The sequence below is a fragment of the Neofelis nebulosa genome, chromosome 2, assembly GCF_028018385.1.
Source record: "Neofelis nebulosa isolate mNeoNeb1 chromosome 2, mNeoNeb1.pri, whole genome shotgun sequence".
NCBI classification, from domain to species: Eukaryota; Metazoa; Chordata; class Mammalia; order Carnivora; family Felidae; genus Neofelis; species Neofelis nebulosa.
This window is the reverse complement of record NC_080783.1, coordinates 136,986,349-137,009,952: the sequence shown is the minus strand read 5'-3', so window position 1 is coordinate 137,009,952 and position 23,604 is coordinate 136,986,349. Positions and strand designations below refer to the sequence as shown.

General features: G+C 37.0%; 1 protein-coding gene across 4 annotated transcripts in view; it reads right to left on the bottom strand.

Moving 5' to 3' along the window:
- The window catches only part of FRRS1 (ferric chelate reductase 1), a 104,030-nt gene that overhangs the window by 5,256 nt on the left and 75,170 nt on the right, over window positions 1-23,604 (bottom strand). For all 4 annotated transcript variants that reach the window (XM_058716447.1, XM_058716449.1, XM_058716450.1 and 1 more), the window contains exons 6-11: window positions 22,676-22,858; window positions 14,578-14,676; window positions 13,109-13,256; window positions 4,463-4,576; window positions 2,567-2,679; window positions 880-966 (exon numbers count right to left, since the gene is read on the bottom strand). In XM_058716447.1, coding sequence (XP_058572430.1) covers window positions 880-966; window positions 2,567-2,679; window positions 4,463-4,576; window positions 13,109-13,256; window positions 14,578-14,676; window positions 22,676-22,858 — 744 coding nt within the window. The remainder of the gene's footprint in view (window positions 1-879; window positions 967-2,566; window positions 2,680-4,462; window positions 4,577-13,108; window positions 13,257-14,577; window positions 14,677-22,675; window positions 22,859-23,604) is intronic.

Genomic DNA, 23,604 nt, shown 5'->3' with positions numbered 1-23,604 from the left:
AGGTTTCTTAGTGACCCAAGATTCATCAGTCTTGCCCTTACGGCAACAGCCCAAAGTGAAATACAGTAAAACCTTGGTTTGAGAACATAATTTGTTCCAGAAACAGGCTTGTAATCCAAAGCACTTGTATATCAAAGCGAATTTCAAGAATCATTGGCTCAGTGGTGATCATGTGACATTCAGCATCAGGTGCTACTTGTATTACAAGACATCGCACATTTGTCAAGTTAAAATTTATTAGAAATGTCTACTTGTCTTACAGAACACTTACAGAATGAGTTACTCACAATCCAAGGTTTTACTGTATTGAATTTTGATATTGAATTCTGACTGGCTGTAAAACTGGAAAAGTTTTACAAAAGAGCACAGGTTCTGACCTTGAGTACATCGCTTGTTTTCAGTAAGCCTTACCCCTTCATTCAATAATTACTGAGGACCTACTATGTACTAGAATCTGCTCTGGGTGCTTAAGATACACCAGTGAACATACCAGTAAATATCCTGGCTCTCGTGTTAGCTTAGTGGTAATCATAGTGTGAGTTAGAGAAAACCACTTACAGTGTTCACATTCCTTAGGTATCACACTTTGAATTTTCACCACTCCACAGTGAGAAAATTCACCCAAGCTATGTAGAGTACATATAACATTTGATGTAGCCTAAAAATATATTTCATTACCCAGTTATCCACAACAACATCCTCGCTCTGTCCCTGACCCCCAGCCATCTGGAATAGTCACCAGATGATTAAAAAAGGAAAGAAGAGAGATGTATGCAGAAATATCTTTTAACCCATCCATGTGAGTATAAAACAGCAATCTCCTCGGTCATCAAAATGAATTTATATAAAAAAAAAAAATCCCGCTGAAGAGATACTTACCCAACTCCAGCCTCTTCTGTAAATAAAAGGCAGAACAAAAGCAATGCAGGTGAGGGCAGTAGTAGTGAGCATGAGCGTCCGATGTACCTGCAAGGATGAAATGACACCATGAGAAGACAGTCAACCATGTAAGTGAAAGTAGTTGGCATAAGTGTGGGGAAAAAATCATGGGGCGAGATTCCCTGAAGGCATGCATTTGACTGACATCTAATCACAGTTTGCAGTGAGTTTTAAAATATTTTACTAAATGAACTTTAAAGAAAATTCTAAGCTGCCATGCCCATCGTTCCAAAGCATTTGCGAAGACTTCACCAGCACGAGCAGCAGGAATGGGTATTTCACACACAGAGCACACCTACTTGCCAAGTCCTTCATTTCCTTCCTTTATTAAGTACCACCACCAAGCACAGTGCTCTACCAGATACAATGAGACAGCAAGGAAACAGAGCTGTCTCCCAAGGAGCTTAGGAAACAACTGAGTAGATCAGAGAAACATATGAAGTGTCAATTCATTGTCTAAATCCTGAGAATATTGAGAGTGGAGTAACAGTTATTATGCCAGGATAAATGGTGCAAACCAAAACTATCCCAGGGAAAGGACATATAATCACTCTACATATCACACCATATATATACACATCATAGTTTTAAAAGCAGTGGAGAATTTGAATTGGTAAAGCAAAGACACAAAGAACTTTCCAGTTGGGAATATCCACACGAACAGATGAGAGAGAAACAGAGACAGAGAAAGACAGAGATGCCAAAGGCAGAGACAGACAGCAGCAAAGCACACAGCAGTAGTAAGGACAAATAAAACAGATTGACTCTGCCAGCCAATAGTGAGAAATGAGGTTAGATGAGGTAAGTTTTAAACGCTACAAATTTATATGAATATAAAGTTTCAAGAATACCCCTTATAAAGTTAAAACTGTTTCAATAAGCAGTATTTTCTTCAAAAGCAGATGTGTACATTCTAGCTCAACACATAATTACTAATATTCCACTATACATGCAACTATCTACACTCCATGACACATGGAAGATACAGTTTGTTTTCCTTTGTTTTGAGGAGTGCTTACTGACTCTTGTCTTTCTACTAGGAGACTGCTTCCTCATCCCATGCAAAGGTGCAGCATGAAAAGGAACACTTCTGGCTCCTCTTCCTACACACAGAGGAGATAGATGATCTTGATAAGTGAGCTAGGAACAGTCTAACCACTCACTGGCAACAACCAGGACAGATCCCTGCCTAGAAATGCATTAACCCCCACTATTTCTTTCTTCTGCTCTCCTATCCTCCTTGACTCATCTATACTCAGTGCATCTATATATACGTTCTTCCAGGCTCTCCCCTTGGCCAAACAGACATGTAAGTCAGGATCTTTTGTGTCCCAAAGTGTATGTTACAAAGGAATGAATGCACATGGCCCCGAGACATTCTCTAATCCACCCTGAACCTCATAAAGCTGTCTCTATTTTGACCTCCATCAAGTATCTTATGTCTATTTTCAGTTGGTTAGGAAATCAAAGGGCAAAATGAAGAAATTATTAGGATTCCAAAACTACAACTGTAAACCACCAAAAAAAAAAAAAAAAGAAAGAAAGAAAAAGAAACATACTACATAAGTTTTCATGTTGCAATGTTTAAAGAATATGGAAATTGCATTAAGCTTTTTCTCCCACCTACCTGAAACCAAGCTGCTTGACCAAAAACAGGCTTTGCCCAAACAAATTTGAAGAACCGAGCCATGAGCACACCTATGCTAACAGTAGTCATCCATGCCACAAACATTAAAGCACCTGTGGGTGAAAAAATAGAATGGTTGACATCACAAACCAAGCTGTTTCTTACATGACCAAGCCAAGTGCTCGGAACATAGAAAACAGCGAACAAAATACATTCAATGAATGTAAGCATAACCCAACAACTCCCTATATATCATAGTTTTAGCACCACCACCGCTACTCCTAATAGCAAAACTTCCGTAGCTCCTACTGCGTGCCAGGCACTAAGAGCTTTACGTGTATTAATCTAACTGATGTTTACAACAATCCCATGAAGTAGTCACAATTAGTATTCTGCCTTTACCGGTTGGGGAAACTAAAGAATAGTGAAGTTAAGTAAGTAACACCTAAGGTTACAAAGTCGGGATTCAAACCCACTCTGGCTTCAGCAACTGTGCTCTTAACCATTACACTAAGACAGCCCTTCTGCAGGTATCTCAGCACCTTCTCACTTCTCATTCCAATAAACAATGAAAAACAAATAGGCATGTTACATGTGAATCCCATTACTGTCAAACTGGAGCTACTACTAGAAGCAAATTATCAATAATGAAGTTATTTTCAAGCTTAACTATGATAACATTTATTGAAACTCTACTGGAAGGAATAACTGAAGAATATAAAGGCAATATACCAAATAAGGAAACATCCCCCCACCCAATACTAGTATTGAAGAATAGTATAGTATACACTATACTATTCCCCTACTTTTAAATCCCATCTTTTCGAAAATAAAACAGGCTACTTTTTGAATGGAATAAACTTTTATCTGTAGAACCAGAGCCTTGTTTTTAGACGACTGCTCTTCCAACATAGTTAATTTCATCATTTTTTTTTTTTTTTTTTTTTAATTTTATTTTTTGGGACAGAGAGAGACAGAGCATGAACGGGGGAGGGACAGAGAGAGGGAGACACAGAATCGGAAACAGGCTCCAGGCTCTGAGCCATCAGCCCAGAGCCTGACGCGGGGCTCGAACTCACAGACCGTGAGATCGTGACCTGGCTGAAGTCGGACGCTTAACCGACTGCGCCACCCAGGCGCCCCGTTAATTTCATCATTTTAAGTATACAATATTTATGTATAGCACTGAGTAATTTGTACACCCTCAAATACTTTGTACACTGATCAGTTCAACAAAACTGTATCTTTGAGACTAAACTACTGTTAAATAATCAAAATCACAAAGCACTCTTCTATTATAAGCCTTTATTTTAATAAATGTCATAATTAAGGTCTCACAAAAATTAAACTGATTAACCCAGTGATACTTAACTCTGGCTACAGTTAGAAACAACTAGGGCACTCTTGAAAAATTATAGATGTCTTAAAAGCTCCATTAGTGATTTTAAAGTGCAGCCAGGGTTAAAACCACTGAATGATCCCTACTCTCTACTTTTAACAAAAATTTGCAAACATTAAGATAGACGCTGCTACCTGCAAATGTTAATATTTGAACATAGAAGACTTATAAACATTTTGCTAAATTATGCCCACTACTGGGGCACTTGGGTGGCTCAGTGGGTTGAGCATCTGACTTCAGCTCAGGTCATGATCTCATGGTTCATGGGTTCCAGCTCCGCATAAGGCTCCCTGTTGTCAGTGCAGAGCCCACTTCGGATCCTCTGTTTACCCCCCTCTCTGACCCTCCCCCATTCATGCTCTCTCTCAAATATAAATAAACATTTAAAAATAAATAAATAAATAAATAAAGCTCAGTACCATTCCTAATCCAGCCAGCACTGAGCCATCAGGTAAATTTATTCCACAAAACATAATAATGCTATACAGGTAACTTACCATGAGCCTTCAGAAGAAATAAAGAACGGGAGCCTCCCACATTCTTTGGATAGTCTGTCACATTATGTTTCTCATATGTAATCAAAGGTTGCTGAGAATGCTTATATATTCGACCTGAAATTTTTAAAAAGAAAATGAAGAAGAATTACTTCCTTAGGAGACGAGGAATAGAAAGACAGTGGCATGGCATAGAAACAAAACTTCTTAAGGTAATAAAAAATAAATATCGTCAGAGATGCCATTCATATGCAAAAGCCACATAAATGTATATTCAAGTATATACAATCTTCTTGAAAAAAGCTAAAGAGATAATTTAGCCAATGAAGACATGAATCAAGGGGTGCCTGAGTGGCTCAGTCAGTTAAGCGTCCGACTTCAGGACTTCAGCTCAGGTCATCATCTTGTGGTTCACACGTTCGAGCCCTGCCTCAGGCTCCATGCTGACAGCTCAGAGCCTGGAGCCTGCTTCGCATTCTGTGTCTCCCTCTCTCTCTCTGCTCCTTCCCCACTCATGCTCTGTCTCTCAAAAATAAATAAACGTTTAAAAAATTTTTTAAAGAGAGATGAATCATAGGGGTGCCTGGGTGGCTCAGTCGGTTAAGCGTCCGACTTCAGCTCAGGTCATGATCTCGCAGTCCGTGAGTTCGAGCCCCACGTTGGGCCCTGTGCTGACAGCTCAGAACCTGGAGCCTGCTTCAGATTCTGTGTCTCCCTCTCTCTCTGCCCCTCCCCTGCTCATGCTCTGTCTCACTCTCAAGAATGAATAAATGTTAAAAAAAAATTAAAAAACAAAAAAGAGAGGGGCGCCTGGGTGGCGCAGTCGGTTAAGCGTCCGACTTCAGCCAGGTCACGATCTTGCGGTCCGTGAGTTCGAGCCCCGCGTCAGGCTCTGGGCTGATGTCTCGGAGCCTGGAGCCTGTTTCCGATTCTGTGTCTCCCTCTCTCTCTCTGCCCCTCCCCCGTTCATGCTCTGTCTCTCTCTGTCCCAAAAAATAAATAAAAAACGTTGAAAAAAATTTAAAAAAAAAAAAAAACAAAAAAGAGATGAATCAAAATGAGGACTAAGAATGGAGAAGTTATAGAGTGTCTGAGTGGCTCAGCTGGTTAAGTCGATTTGGACTCAGGTCATGATCTCACAGTTTATAAAACTGAGCTCCATGTCAGGCTCTATGCTGCTTAGCACAGAGCCCGCTTGGGATTCTGTCTCCCTTTCTCTCTGCCTCTCCCCTGATCATGCTCTCTGTCTCTCAAAATAAATAAATAAACATTAGAAGAAGAAGAAAAAGAAGAAGAAGAAGAAGAAGGAGGAGGAGGAGGAGGACGAGGAGGAGGAGGACGAGGAGGAGGAGGACGAGGAGGAGGAGGACGAGGATGGAGATCATGGTAAAAGAGCTGGGGGTATGCAAGAGACCAAACGCTGTGAAGTCAAAATGATCACTGATACTATGGTTAAAAATCACTGAAAATGTCAAATATAATTCTTGAAAGATACTACATATTTTTAAAATCTGCAGTCCTAGACTAAACTAACAGAAATTGGACCTGGACAAAGGAAGTGGATAGAAGACAAACAAAAGTATTTGATGCTGTATTATTTGGCATATGGTCAATTCAGACAGGGTTTGACTAATAGACCAAACCCCCAAATAACAGTGATGTAAACAAATTAAGGATATGTTATTATTTATTATGTATAAGATTAAATCTGTGAATGCATAGAATTATTCCAATTAGTTTGGTATGTGACTATGTATGTATGTGAATCTGGGAATCTATCCTACAGAAATATTATTCCCTTTTAACCAAAGATATAATGTACAAAAATGTTCACAAAAGGGTTTTTTTTTTTAATGCTGGCAAAAAAAAAAAAAAATTAGGCAAGCTAGATGTCCCTCATTAAGAGAATAAATCACAGAACATATTATTTTTAGGATACAATGCAGGTGTCAAAACAAATAGAAATAACTAAGAAATTTGATACAACAGACACATAGGAATCCTTATCCCAATGAAATACCACAGACCACATCTCAATAATTTCCAGAAAAGAAATAATTATACAGGATACAGGTAAGTATCTATCCAAAATGGAACAAAGTGAAAAATTAACAACAAAATCTAAGGAAAAAATGACCCACCTAGATATTTCTAAAACTACTTTTCTAAATAACCTTCAGGTTAAATAGGAAATCAAAATTTAAAAGTCTTCTTTAAAATGAATAACAATGAAGGCATTTCATATCAAAACACATGTGATACAATCAAGGTAGTATTCAAAAGAGGCTTTTATCATCTTAAAAGAATCCTTTAAAAAAAAAAGACAAAGTATTGAAATAATCATGTAATTCAAGAGGTGTTTACAACAAAATATAACCAAAGAAACCAGGAAGGAAGATAGATTAAAAATAAAGGTAGAAATTAACAAACTAGTAAGTCTAAAAATCAGGAAAATCAAGTCTGCAAAAGACCAAGAAAACTGACTGTTTTTGGCAAGTCTGACTACAAAATAGAAAGAACACAAACAGTATTAGAAATAAAAAGGATGACACAACTGCTAATATAGAAGACACTCTTTAAAATTGTATGAAAATACTATATACAACTTTAAGTCAGACAAAAAAATTTTTTAAATCGAAATGAAATGGATGAATTTCTAGAAAAGTCTAGAATTATAAAACTTCATCAAAGAAGTAGTAGCAACTCTGGACAGTAATAATGGTAGAAAAAATTTTTTAGTTAGTCAAATATTTCCATTTCTAAAGGCTCAGACAGCTATGTGCATGAGTTCTATCATAAAATTTTAAAAAAATTTAACTTTAAAAACTCATACTTATTTAAGCTCTTCTAGAGTTCATTCTATGAGATTAGCATAACACTGAAACCAAAACTAGGCAGGCGTGCACGTGCGCGCGCGCGCGCACACACACACACACACACACACACACACACACAAAATCTTATAACCAAAGACCAAAATCAACTACAAATATAGATGCAAAAAGTTTAAATAAAATGTTAGTGATTCAAATCAACTGTGCATTAAAAGAATTATAGGGGCTCCTGGGTGGCTCAGTGGGTTAAGCATCCAACTTCAGTTCAGGTCATTATCTTGCGGTTCGTGGATATGAGCCCCAAATCGGGCTCTGTGCTGACAGCTCACAGCCTAGAGCTTGCTTCAGATTTTGTGTCTTCCTCTCTCTCTTCCCCTCCCCCACTCACACTCTGTTCTCCCTCTCTCTCTCAAAACTAAATATCTGAAAAAACGGAGTATTATAAAACATGGCCAAGCAAGGTTTATCCCAGGAAAGTGAGGACCATTTGCCATTCTGAAGTCTATAAAAGTAATGATAAAATATTATCTTAATTGCTGCCTGACAGACATCAAATGAAATTCAGCACATGTTCATGACATGAACTCTGTAAAGTTAGGAAAAAATCATTTCCTAAACACCATAAAAGTTATCCACCAGGAAAATACAATAAACATGACACAACACGGAATATTAAAAGTATTCCTGTCAAAATCAGGAACGAGACAAGAATTCTTGCTAGTCCACATTTTTCTGGGAGAAGTAATACAATGAAATAAGACAAAAAATGAGGGCTATGTAACCTCATTATTTGCATAAAATACGATGTTTACCTAGAAAATCCAAAATAATCAACTGGAAAACTAGATGGCTACATTCAAGACAAACATTCAAAAATCAATAATTTTCCTATACACCAACAAATTTAGAAAATGTAAGAAAAATAATCCCATTCACAATAGGTCATATTAAAATCTATAAAATTCATAGAAACAAAGTAACAAAAAATATATATAAACCCTATATGAAGACTTGAAGAACACCACAGGATTTTAATCAATAGAATATCCAGTATACTTCTGGATAGAAAGACTCTCTATTGCAAAGATGTCAATTATTCTTCAAATTAATCTAAAATTTCATTGCAATTCCAATCACAACCCCAACAGGATCTTTAATGGAATCTGACAATCATTTCTAAAGTTTATCTGGAAGAACAGATAGATAACAAAGAGTCAAGAATTCCTGAAAAAAGGCAGCCAGGAAGGGAATCATGCTCTATCAAAATTCATAACCTATTAAAAGGCTATAGTAATTTCAACGAGTACAGTAATAGATTAGTGGAAAAATAAACTAGAAATAGTTTGATTTACTAATAAATGTTTGATATATGATAAAGAGGCTTTTGAAGCAGCAAAGATAAAATGAACTATTCAAAAAATGGTGTTAGGACAGCTGATTTCATTTCACAAATACTATTATATCATGGCTTGTTTATAACAGAGATCAGAGATAAAGCAGGAAACAAAAGTTTTATGTAATGAATACCTACAGAAGAGAGTCAAGAAGAGAGAGACAATAACTATCAGGAATTATACTGAATTAGCAGAGCGGCAGTAATGAAAACCAGACCACATTCCCAATAGCCTGAGAGTCATTTGGAAGAAAGTATTTTTAAATTCTGATTCACTTCAGAGCCATGGCTGAGCAAGAATTTAACCTGCATTAAAGCAGAAGTCCATTATAATTTTTGGAGTTCCTTTGTATGGCTCTATTATAATCTTGGATTTCTGCTCTAAGGCAAGTTGAGTTTGTATTTAGTACAAGGCTCTACAGTATTATGTGACGTGTGGTATTCCTAAATTGTTAAAATAACTGGTCATGTGATAAAAGAGTCTCCAGTTCATTAATTATTTAAATTGGTAGATTTCCTAATTGTGAATTACTTATTCACCCAAGTGAATTCTATCATTTCACATGACTGCTTATCTCATGATAGGACAATGTCAGCATTCTAGGAAGGAAACAGTATCAGAAAAAGGTTTTAAATGGATTTTACTGAAATTGGGTACATTTTACATTTATAAGAGTTACTGAGATTTTATGATGGCTTTGAAAAATGGTTTCAACCTCACAAAGTCTCACTGCTTTTAAACAGACTGCAATTTATAAATGGTTCACGTACATATAACTAGATAACAGAAGAGACAATGATTTATGTGGCAATTGTACTTTGTTCCTTAATACAAGGGTACTGGAAAGTTTATTCCCTAAAGCAGAAATGTTAGGTTTGGATTTTTTTTTTCTTTTTGAGGTTTTGTTTTGCTTTTTTGCTTTGCACTCCACCAGTTTAAAAAAAAAAACGAGTCCGTACTCGTATACTTGAGTTAATAAACACATTCGTGTACTATTGTTTTAATGCATTATGTACACTAAAATATATTAAAAAAGAAATTTTTTAAGAAGAGAGGAGATAAAATCAATCTACATACAAAGTTCTGGTGTTGTTCCTTGGATCCCTGGACTGCCTTACAAGGTATATACACCTTATTTGGGAGAACCTTGTCCTAGAGCAGTGAGTTATCAAACCACAGTATACAAAACAATCACCTGGGATGCTGGTTAAAAATGCAGACGAATGAGGTGCCTGGATGGCTGGGTTGGTTAAGCATCCGACTCCGACTCCAACTCCTGGTTTCAGCTCAGGTCATGATCTCACATTCCACGGGTTCGAGTCCCGCATAGGGCTCTGCACTAACAGCACAGAGCCTGCTTGACATTCTCTCTCTCCCTCTCTCTGTACCCCCGACTCGTGCTGTCTCTGTCTCTCCCAAAAATAAACTTTTTTAAAAATGCAGATTCCAAGCATCAACAACAGAGATTCAGTGGGTCTAAGATGGAGTTCAGGAATCTCCATTTTTTAGCAGTCACTCAATTCTGAAGAAGGTTGTTTGTGGCTACACTGAAGCTTTTCTGAAGAAGGTTGTTTGAGAAACACCACAAAAGACAATACAGATGCTCTCCCCCGTATCATCAGCACAGCAACACCAGCAGGAGAGGAAGATACAACAATGGTCTATTCTGCACACGCATTATCCAGGAATGAGGTTTTTCTGAGGAAATATTAGAACTATCACTTAAGGGGAGCCTGGGTGGCTCAGTTGGTTAAGCATCTGACTTCGGCTCAGGTCATGATCTCACCGCTCGTGAGTTTGAGCCCCGCATCGGGCTCTGTGCTGACAGCTCAGAGCCTGGAGCCTGCTTCAGATACTGTGTCTCCCCCTCTCTCTGTCCCTCCCATGCTCATTTTCTGGTTCTCTCTGTCTCTCAATAATAAATAAATATTTTAAAAAACATTTTTAAAAAAAGGACTATCACTTAAAATATTGTTTCTATAAGAAAATACATTCCAATTTCTACAGTGCTGACCTAAGAAGAAATTTTTGGCATTCTCATATACCCCCCCACACACAATTTATTATATAATAGAATTCATCCACTTAAATGAAATTGCTTTTATTTTAATACGTGTAACATCTTTTAAGTATAAAATTTTCTAAAGTATAAATGCAAACTGTTAAATCCCATAGCAATTTAAGACATCCATTTGCATCAATAATCATTTATGAAGCATTTGTAACATACTGGGCATCAAAGGAAGCAATTTGGTATGATGGAAAGGGCATGGCTTCTGTAAGCATAACAGCCTGGGTTTTAATATCTGACTTAATTTCTTACTCGTTAGATCTGGAACAAGTTACTTAACCTTTCTAGGTTCCAGTTTCTTTATTTCTAAAATGGTCAATATAATGTATATTTACAGAGCCTCTGTGAGAAATAAACAAGATATGTATACTGCACACAGTAAGTGACAATTGTAATAATGACAAACAACTACCTGTGCTTTAGTGGTATCTGTTTAAAAACACACATATGTGACCTTTTCCTCATTAAAAATCCAATTCCCGTATTTCCCGTGTTCAAAAGTGTTGACTAGTTAGGCTCTGAGGTCAAATAGTTTGGGTTCAAATTCCAACTCTACCATTCACTCATCTGGGCAAATTACTTAACTGCTCCTAAGCCTCAGTTTCCTCTTGGATGAAACAGATAATAATACTACATATCTAATGTAATATTATTATGAAGATAAAAATGAAAAATCTAACTGTAGTGCTTATCCAGTGACTGGCACTCATTAAGCCCTGAGTAATTTTTATTCATTATCACTTAACCAAGAAATGATTTTCAAGCCATATTTGCTGATGCTGGTGCAAATAAGAATACATGATTTGACTAAGATAACTACCCATATCATCTACAACTAAATCTACAAATATTCCTAAATTTTCTTGTAACATGAGTAGATATTTTATCCTGCTTCAAAACCACTGTCTCCCCTTTACCTAGAGTATAAAATCTAAACCACGTAATAGAATATGCAAGGCTTTTCACAACTCCACCTGCACCACATTTGTCTCTTCCTCTTCCTTTACCTCACCCCCTGACCTCCCATTCTATACACCCAGCTTCTCACAGTTTTAAATTTTTTTTTAATGTTTTTATTTATTTTTGAGTCAGGGAGAGACAGAGCATGAACGGGGGAGGGTCAGAGAGAGGGAGACACAGAATCTGAAACAGGCTCCAGGCTCTGAGCTGTCAGCCCAGAGCCCGAGGCAGAGCTCGAACTCATGGACCACGAGATCATGACCTGAGCTGAAGTCGGACGCGTAACCGACTGAGCCACCCAGGCGCCCCTCTCACAGTTTTAAAAAGAAGTTACAGTCTCAAAGTTTGGGTACAGTATTATCTCCCAAGAGAGGAGTCACTAAATACTACCTTGGCATTTCTTGTAGTTCTTCAAAACATCATTAGCCAAGGTCTTAAAATCTAATAATCCCTTTTTAATATGTGTTACAACACAAGGGCTCCTCCTAGGTGGCTCAGTCGGTTAAGCATCTGACTCTTGATTTTGGGTCTGGACACGATCTCATGGTTTCGTGAGTTCAAGCCGCACATTAGGCTCTGTGCTGGCAGCATGGAGCCTCCTTGGGATTCTCTGTCTCCCTCTCTGCCCGTCCCCACTCACACTGTCTCTGTCTCTCTCAAAATAAATAAAAAAGGTTAAAAAATGTTTTTAAAAAATGTGTTGCAATCAATACCCACCAGGGCAGTCTTCTTAAGGATAAGGGAAATATTCAAACTCATAAAACTACCATAGGCTGCACTTGACATCAGATTCACTTAGAAAGACGTGGGACAGGAGACACAGCACATCTGCAGAGCACTGAGAGGCATTCTCCTTCAATGGGAGATCCTGTAGCACTTTATTCAGCTGTCCAAGAGCTACTCTCTCTTCCCTTCCTCCAGCTCCCTCGAGAAAGCTCAGGTTCAAGGAGGTGAAATTCACAGTGGACAGGTTACCCTGCAAAAGCCAAAATCTGTTGCAACAACCCTACAGTCACTGTTTGTAGGATCCCTGCCAGGGATCTGCCAATGTCACAACACTTAGGGAAGCCCAAAGATATGGCTTCTTCCTAGGTATTTATAGTTCTTCCTGGTCCAAATGCAGTTTGCCAGCCAGAAGTCATTTTTATCATAAGCATGTTGCTTTATGACACAGTTGACACTACTTTTATCTAGTTTCCAGGGAAACAAACCTAGAAGGTTAACCAAAGTCAAATTGTCAGGCAAAAATGGAAAGGGGTTTTGATAACTCTTTACCCACAAGTGTGTATCTTAAAAAATGAGCAATTATAGTAGTGTCTCCAGAACAGGTGGAAAAGGGAAGAAGAGAAAGGAACAAACTTGAAAAGATAGTTTTTATCAATATACGTACCATTGTCAGCTGCACCATCTGCTAGAAAGATGTAGTAGCTTGTGTTTAGATCAAATCTATTCTTAACCCCAGGAAGGGTAATGTTTCTTCTGAAAGAACACTGCATAACACCATCCGCCAGCCTCCAAGCCATATCCTCAAGAGCACCCTACAAACACACACAATGGGTCTCTTCAGCACTTTCCACAGATTTGTTAAAAATAAAATATGATCAAAATCCTGACCTGGTCGATTTCCTTTCCCTAAGATCCTTTGTGCATGTTTTGTCTGCTGTATCACTGTTTGTCCACTTCCTCTCTGAGGAGTACAAGAAACATTTTCTCCTGGTTTATTGGTCTTTATTCTACTTGGCAAAAACACTATTTTTACTTTGAGTCAGAACCCCACAAACCCTCTACCCAGGTTAGAAATTTTGGCAGATGTACTAACCCCCTCTTGCCTCTAACACACAATCAAAAACACTGAAGAAACAATTAGAAAGTAATACCCTAGTGGCCAAGATGCTATGTGCTTCAAGGGAGAAGTTCCAAGCTATGGGAAAGCTCTGCAGAGAACATAACGTTCTTAGGAGATGACTACTTCTTGGTCAGAGCTCACTTGCTTGTTAATTGCCTTGTGAAAAAGACACTTCTCTACCAGAAATAAGCCATCTTTGGCATAGATGCCAACAAGGAGCACTGAAGACAACTGTCCAAGGCACTGAACCAGTCTCTACCATACATGTTCCCCTTTCTCACTAGACAAGAAACTGTGTCATTAACCTACACCTTTTCTTAAAAATCTATCTGTAAGCTTATGAAAGGGAGCTGATGCTTTGACTATCTTAACCATAATTGTTTTTATAAGATGCAAAAAAGGATTTAAATGGCGCACGCAAGAATTCATCTTTTCCTGTAAGAGAACCTTACCTTGTGCTTCCCCAAGTGTAGAAAAAGGGAGATGTTGGTCAAAGGGTACAAAGTTGCAGTTATGTAGGATGAAAGTCTAGAGATCTGATGACTATAGTTAATAATACTGTATTATATACTGGAAATTTGCTAAGAGAAAATTTCAGGTGCCCTCACCACAAAAAAGAAAAAAAAAGTAACTAAGAGAGGAGATAATGGTAGCAATCATTTCACTATGTATACATATATATGTGTGTGTGTGTATATATATATATATATATATATATCTCAAAGCATTATGTTGTATACACTAAATACATATATACAATTTTATTAAACTATATAATATTAAATATATTGAATATATAATGTTAAATAAAATAATATAATGACATTAATAAATTAAATGTACAAATATAATGAAACTTACTTTATATATTTTTATATATTATTTTAAAAATAAAAGAAAGCACAGAAAAGTGTCTTCCAGCTTGTTGTAAGAAAGGAACCCTACTGCCAATGTTGGCCGCATAGCCAGGGGCAGACAAGAGGGGTGGAGGTTCCCAGAATCTTCCCACCTACCCTGGAGTCCATCACAGGGTGACTTCGCCCCATCAAATGGGATGGTTGTATGTGCACAGTGTGATCTTCATGAATACACACATAAGCATCATCATCACCCTGAAAAACAATTGCAAATGAGAAAAATTCAAAGGAATTTCAACATTTTGTTTTTTAAAATATCCCTAATGAAATCAAATAGTATTTGATGCTTTTAAAACATAATTTACTGACTCAATCCCAAATAATACCACAAATTCCAGAGAATTGGCTGTCCAATTTATTAATAAAAAATAATTTTGCTATATTGAAGAAAGAAACAAAAAGCAGAAACAGACCCATAAATACAGAGAACAAACTTGATGGTTGCCAGAGGGCAGAAGGTGGGGGGAAGGGGCAAAATGGATGACAGGCAGTGGGACATACAGGCTTCCAGTTGTGGAATGAATAAGTAACAAAATAAAAGGTAGAGCATAGGGAATATAATCAATGGTGTTATAGTTCTGTATGATAACAGATAGTAGCATGATGTTTCAAATTGAATCACTATGTTGTACACCTGAAACTAACGTAACATTATGTATCAACTATACTTCAATATAAATAAATACATAAATAATTTTGTTAGAATACGAAAACAACACAATTTCAATATAAAAAATATATTAAAATAGGGGTGCCTCGGTGGCTCAGTCGGTTAAGCATCCACCTACGGCTCAGGTCACGATCTCATAGCTCGTGAGTTCAATCCCTGTATCGGGCTCTGTAGAGACAGCTCAGAGTCTGAAGCCTGCTTCAGATCCTGTGTTTCCCTCTCTGTCTGCCCCTCCCCCACTCATGCTTGGTCTCTCTCAAAAATAAATAAACATTAAAAATTTTTTAAATAAATAGACATGTTTATAAGCCCCTAAACTTAAACACCACTATTAATGCTTTCATATATATTCATCCACACCTATTTGTATTTATTTTTTCACCTCAAGTGGGCTGAAAATACAGTTCCGTTATGTTTTTTCACTGAACTTATCATGAACATTGTTCTAGATATTTATTTGTAAATAAACATCTATGTCCTACAATTTTTCATAACTATAAACACACTGCAATATATTGGGTTTGGGGGGGACCTTTTAAGATGAAGATATTGGGGCGCCTGGGTGGCTCAGTCGGTTAAGCGTCCGACTTCAGCTCAGGTCACGATCTCACGGTCCGTGAGTTCGAGCCCCGTGTCGGGCTCTGGGCCGATGGCTCAGAGCCTGGAGCCTGCTTCCGATTCTGTGTCTCCCTCTCTGTCTGCCCCTCCCCCGTTCATGCTCTGTCTCTCTCTGTCTCATGCTCTGTCTCTCTCTGTCTCAAAAATAAATAAACGTTAAAAAAAAAAAATTAATTAAATAAATAAATAAGATGAAGATAGTAGAATCAAATACTGCTGATATTGTACACACTGATTTACTATTACACACTCAAACCAAATCGTCTGCATTCAAGGAGGCATTTTTTTCAGTCTAGTTCTTATCTATCCTTTAGTCTCCAATATTCTTTATCTCTAAAAGTTACAGCTTATTTGAAGTGACTACCAGAGGACAGACTGCATCTTCAAAGTCCATTTAAGTGATGGTACAAATGAATAATCTGGCTTTTAGGCTACTGTGTGCAGTTTTGGTTCTTTCACCTATTCTAAATCATTCTCCATAAAATAGCTAACAAGATCTTTTATGTGCTATAGTCACTAAACTCCTTAAACAAAGCCAAGACTGACAAGTTATAACAAATTTTGCTATTAGTCCCAATGATATTCTAACATGCTTCAAATTTATTTTTAAAAGTTCCACTTTTGAGAACTCCCAAATACTTAACCTTAGGAAACCAATTATTCACTGTTACACATCTTATATTCCAATCAGAATTAGCCCAACTCAAGAAACTTGGAGTCGTCATGATTTAAACCAGGAATCAACAAACTATGGCACACTCAGACCAAATTCAGCCCAATGCCTGTTTTGGTACAACCCACAGGCTAAGAATGATGTTTACATATCAAAACGGTTTTTTTTAAATGTTTATTTTTGAGAGAGAGAGAGAGAGAGAGAGAGCATGCAAGCAGGGGAGGGGCAGAGAGAGAGAGGGGGACAGAGGATCTGAAGACGGCTCTGCACTGACAGCAGCAAGCCTGATACAGCGCTCGAACTCATGAACCGTGAGATCATGACCTGAGCTGAAGTCGGACACTCAACCAACTGAGTCACCCAGGTGCTCTAAATGGTTTTTTTTTTTTTTTTTAATTAAAAGAAGAGTATTTCATGACAAGTAAAAATACATGAAATCCAAATTTCAGTGTCCACAAATAAAGTGTTATTGGAACACAGCTACGCCTATTAATTTACGGATTGTCTATTGTTGTTTTAGCACTATCATAACCGAGATGAGTAGTTAGAACAGAGGCCATAGGCCCACAAATTCTCAGGAGTTACTATCTGGACCTTTACAGAAAATGTTCACTGATTTCTGATTTAAACAAACATTGTGTGTTTTCTAGACTATCTGCTATGAGGTATAAAAATTCTTTTTTTATTTAAAATAACTTTTAATATAACAAGAGGCAAAATGGTGATAAGACAAATACCATACTAACTCCTTGTTGGTGTGGAGGCAGACCTCCCAAATACTGGAGAAAATTATGGGGATGGAGGAAAAAGAGATAACTCTCAGTTCTCACTACTCTAAAATGAAAAATATGAGAAAGTGCTATCACAACTATAGGCTCCAAGCAATTTCTAGAAACCACAAGTTTGGAGCATGGAAACACACATGTAAGAAGTTCTGCCAAATCTCTGAATTGGACAGAACCCTTTCTCCCGTTTGTTCCTCTTGTTTCAAACATTTAGAATGCGCTGTTTAGAATATTGTGTGGATACTACGGGAAAAATAAAGATGACTAGATTGTTCTTACAACCAAAGACTACATTTTAATGGAACAGACAGTTGTAATAGTATGTGAATTATGATACAACAGGTTTAGACAAAGTACCATGGGAACACAAATTATGTAGACCCAAAGATGGAAAAACCTTATCAGGAAAGGTGATTATTAACTAGATCTTAGAAAATAAAAAATATTTACATGTGGGTAAGATAGACCTGAGATAAGGGGAAAGTTTTCCAAAAGGAGGAATTTCCAGGGCTAAAGACATAGAAATATAAAAACATATGAAAATTTTAGGAAACAGGTAACTGTGTTAGTGAAAACATAAAACATAAAACAGGGTAAAGCTGGAAATTCCAACAAGGACTTTGAGGTATTTTGAAAGCCACGCTAATGAAAAAAATATTCTTCCTATAACTACTAACGGTTCACCAAAGGTTTTTGGGGATAGCATTGAGATGATCTCTGGCAGCTTGGGAAGAAAAGTCCAGTGGCTACTGAAAGATGAGCCAGACAGAAGAAATCAGGGAGCCAAGAAGACTCGTGAGGGGGTCACTGCGGCACTCTGGAAATGACAAAAAAAGTGTAGGCGAAGTCAGAGATAGTGATAATGCAATAAAGAGAATGAAGGAAGTACGTCAAAGACAGAATCACAAGTATATGTAATATCGGTAGCAGTGAACACATAAGCACTCAAATCCTGACTTCTAAAAACTATTCCTATCAAAAGGAAACAGACCTCCTTTGGGAAATGATGAAATGCATAACAGTATAAAATGGAATCAATAAACTATGTTTTCTGGTGTAACAGCTTGTTACACACTAAAAAAGTAATGGAGACCCATCAAAAGGGAAAAAAAAAATGCTTTAAGAGGCCATATCTAGGTCAATATAAGCAGCTAAAAGAAGACTGATGATGATAAACTATAACTCAATAGACAAAAGTAACTCATTAATCCATAATGTTTCACTAAAAGGGAAGGAGAGGTGCAGAGAAAAGAAAGCTCTTTTTTTAAAAAGAACACCAGCTAACAGATTAGAAAATCACCAATTTGTAATCACAAATGTAACAATTGATTCAGGCAGGAACATCAATAGATGCTAAAATCACTTGAGAAAATGTTATTGAGGAACAAAATATTCATATACACTCAAAGTATTACCCCACAGATTACTTATTAATTAAAAAGAGAAAACACGCCTTCACAAAGGAAAAATCTGATGGATAATAGTGATCAAACACAGAATCATCAATAATGGAATAATTTGACATTACACATCTCTTGACATGATGTACTGAGAAATAAACACATCCCTTAGGTAGTACTTGTGCCAAAAATCTTAACCTGAATCTATTGCACAAATTGTGGAACATTCTACAGAATGGGAGCATGAAAAAAAATTCTAAAAAACAGGTAGGGTAACTGATCAAAAAGATATAACAATTAAGTGTGATGCTAAGTGAAATAAGCCATACAGAGAAAGACAGATACCATATGGTTTCACTCTTATGTGGATCCTGAGAAACGTAACAGAAACCCATGGGGGAGGGGAAGGGAAAAAAAAAAAAAAAAAGAGGTTAGAGTGGGAGAGAGCCAAAGCATAAGAGACTGTTAAAAACTGAGAACAAACTGAGGGTTGATGGGGGGTGGGAGGGAGGGCAGGGTGGGTGATGGGTATTGAGGAGGGCACCTTTTGGGATGAGCACTGGGTGTTGTATGGAAACCAATTTGACAGTAAATTTCATATATTAAAAAAAATAAATAAATAAATAAATAAATAAATAAATAAAAAGATATAACAATTAAATGTATTGGTGATAAATGACTGGATCTTGGTTCAGAACTTTTTTTAAAAAAGAACAGCTGTAAAGGACTTTATCGGGACAACTGAGGAATCTGGAATATAGACTACATTGCATGAAATTATATCATTACTAAGTTTTCTCAATGTGATAAAGATATTATGGTAATGATAGAATATGCTTGTTCTTAGATACTTAGATCTGTAGATAGTTGCTAAAACTTTTAGAGATAAAATGTCATGATGTATCTACAATTTAACCTTCAAATAGTTTGGGGAAAAATTTGTGTTTATATACACCTCGTAAGTCAATCTATACACACACTTACACACACACACACACACACACACACACACACACACAGTGTGGGAATGGAGAGGGAAAGAAAGTGGCAAGTGTAGGTGAAAAACTTACTGGTGTTTGTTGTACTATTCTTTCAACGGTCATGTGGACTTAAAACTTCTCAAAACAAAAAGTGGGGGATGGGTAGGAGGAAGAAGGACCTGATAGGTGAATAAAAGGGAAGAATCTAAGTCACAACCAAAATTCCCAGAACACTAAAGATGATGACAACAGTGAATGAGACAGTCTATAAATTGCCCAGGACGGCATCTGAAAAGAAGCAAGGATTCAATAATGGTAACTGCTTTTTTATTTCTATTTTTGATCACCAAGAATGAGGAACACAAGAAACATGAGGAGGAAAGATATTAAGTTCAATTTTACAGATAATGGTTTGTGTTGTCCAAGAACACTCATCTGGACAAGACCAGCTGGCCACTGAAAATCCCAGTCTGAAGTACAAAAGAAGTCAGAACTGGGAACATTCTAGAACTTGAGCACTGAGAAATTATGTATAAAGCAAGATGACACTAATCAGGAGAAGACAAGGAATAGAAGCTAATATATAATATGTACACTTGATATACTTTATATCATTTAACAAAGTATATGAAGATAGGGAATATGTGGATACTTTGAAATTAGTTAAAATTCAGACATTAGCAAGTCACTGATAACTAAAATGCAGAAAATTATACTTTTCATCAATTTTAGTGAAGTTTAACACCAAAACAATTGCTATCATTAATTTATAAGTGAAACTGAAAAAGGTATCATTCAGGTTGATCAGTATTCGTAACATCAGATACCTTCAATATTTAAATTTATATTACATACTGAAAAGAAAGAGCAGGTCATAAAAATATCCTAAAATTTTTTAAATAACCAGGAATAGAAGTAACCACTTTAAAAATATTTTCTGAGGATGATTTATTTCCCCCAATTTAGGCAAACAGGTGTACAAATGATTTTAATCATTAAGTAAGATTGCTCTGTAAATCAACTGCACCTGCATAATTAAGTCTTTCTTATAAACATTTTTGATGAGTACTATACTAGAAACATAAGATTTCTAAGTAAGATAAATATATCTTGAATTAGAGATAAATGCTTTTGTGCCATCTATGCCTACAACTTAGAACAGAAATAACTGGTCTACTTGTGGTGCCTCATCACCACACTCAGTACAGCACTAGTGTCTTTTCCTCTCACTGACAGATTTTATGTGACCAGAAAAGGAAAAATGTGAGTATACTATTGCATGAAGTTTGGCTCTAAAGTGACTGGAATGTTTTTTTATGTAAGTGACTAGAACACATATCTAAATGATACTGTATGTTACAGATGAAACTACACAGTTACTCCAACAAGGCTACCATTGTTAACCCTTGCTGGGTTCATCCAGAACTGTTCCCACAACAAGTACTACCACCATCTTTCCTTATTGCTTTATGGTCCCATTTTATTTTTTTTTTTTATTTTGTTAATGTTTATTTATTTTGAGAGAGAGAGGAAGAACGCATGCATCCACGCACAAGCAGGGGAGGGGCAAAGAGAGAGGGAGAGAGAATCCCAAGCATCTCTGCACTGTCAGTGCAGAACCTGTTTCAGGGGCTGAATTTCACAAACCACGAGATCGTGACATGAGGTGAAATCAAGAGTTGGATGCTTACCCAACTGAGCCACCCAGGAGCTCCTAATTTTATTTCTAACCCAGCCTCATTATCCACCTTATGGGCCAAACTTGGTTCATTTCTGCCTGAACTGCAAATAACCAACAGAATATGCTATTGCTCTGACGACAATTACAAAGGGCAATGGGGAAAAGGTCTTGAACTCTTGCAACATCATTTGATCCAGCATAAAATTTCCCAAAAAACAACTTTAAAAAAAGAGTCACAATTTCTTATATGTCATTTTTAAAAGCATATGACATATCTTAAATTTCATAAGGTTAAGGTCTATGTTTTGCTTAATGAAAAAAGATAATGAGTGCATTCTAGAACTATACAGTAATATATCCAGGTCATGTGCATATATTGCAATGCCCTCCCCCTAAAAAAGTTACACCTGGTTTCCCGCAATACATGCAAGCAGTATACGAGGACCAATGTGATCAGAGTGCACTTTTAGGGAAAACATTCATCCTTCTATCACAGAATCTCAGCGCTTCTTTTCTTTTTTTGAATTACAAGTCCCTTAAGAAGTGATACTAAGTTTAAAACATGACAGGAAGAAAACTCTCTACAAAAAACTCGTTGCCTTTGCTAATGTGGAAGTAAGAGGCGTTCTCCATTTGTAGTCATCCCTGACCTCACCATCAACTCTGCCTCGAAAAGGACTTACACATGTCCTGGCCCATACTCTCCCTCCTTCCTTCTGGAAGATTAGGATGCACTCTGCTGCCACACGACAGCACAAGGCTGCCATCTACAGAACCATTGAATCCATTCAGCACTACCCAGGGAGAGCGAGAATCAGCTTAAAACAAATGCTGCCTTCTGTAGATCTGACAAAGGAGCCTACCGGTAAGGAATATATTTATGCCTGGACGCGCCAGGTTTAACTCTCTGTTTGGGATATGTACTGATGACTACCAAAATGGGGATTCCGTGAGCAGCAACCCTTGCTGGGATTGCTGGACACTTGAGAAAACAATGAGGGTTTGAAAAGCATCACAAATAACATGAGACTTGAGGCAGAGCAACCTCTCCTAACTGTACTTCAAGCTTTTATCACAAAGAGATAAGCAGACAGGACAGACAGAAAGATATAGCGGCAAATCCACTGGATACAAAGTGATTTTCCTAACTTTCTACAAGACAGCCTTTCTTAGTGGTATATAATTGCACAACTGTTAAAAACATGAAATACCCAAAGATTTTTAACTTAGAACCCGCTCTATGTTCATTTCTCCTGCCCTCCCCTTCCCCTTCCCATTGTAAGCAGGATGATAATTTGACTCTGGAACAAACAACTAACTGCCATTGATTAGGCTCCCTCCAGTAACTTTTCTTTCATTACCACTTACGTAAGTGAGGGATACAAACCATCCATCTGTCATGAGAAAACGCAAAGGATAAATAGCCTTTACTGGGACCGCTCAATTCAACCACCACTGATTGGTTATCTCGTGTGAAGGACAAGAAGAAACAGGCACGCTCCTTCTCTGGGTCACAGTTCAAAGGACTCCGAATACAGAACTTCTTGTTCCCACAATCTGAAGCACTGAACTAGAAAAATGACAGGGAGAAAAAGTCTTAATTACCAACCAAACAGTTCATTTCACAATGATAAAAGAGCCACTACCTTGAAGTACAAGTTCTAACAAGAGTATCTTTTCATAATAAAGATTCAAAGAAGGAAACAAATAACACATCCCAAATTAGACATGATCAGAGCAGTAGTTAGGTTGTGAACTTTTAAACTTAATTAATTTTGATTAAAATCTGGAAGACACAACATTAGTTGGACTATAATGTGCATGAGTATTAAAGTTCCTTTAATACACAAAATATTTCACATCAATTATGTTCTGGAGCATAGTTTCCAGTAAATTTTGAAAAACGCCTTAGGGAATATTTAAGCCCACACTGACATTCTTGCCTAAAAGATTATCATTGAGTTTTTAGAATGAACTTTTAAAAAGTAAACAAACTCACAAATTTTTATATTCAGATCCTAGACTCTGCATCTAGAATTCAGGTTCAAATTTGATATTAAAATAATATAAGAAAAAATGGTTATTCCAATATATGCTAACACTCTAAATAATAGTAATAACAATTCAGTGGAGGGGAAACAGGAACAATTTACAATGATTTAATTCAGAGCTTCCTTCTTATGGCAAATAAGAGGACCAGCATCAAAAATCTCAGCTCCACAATTTGACAGCACAAAAATGCTCGGTCATCTTGTTAGAATGCGCTATGACGGTGTATTTCAGAAGGGAGTTAAACATCATACATCTAGATTAAAT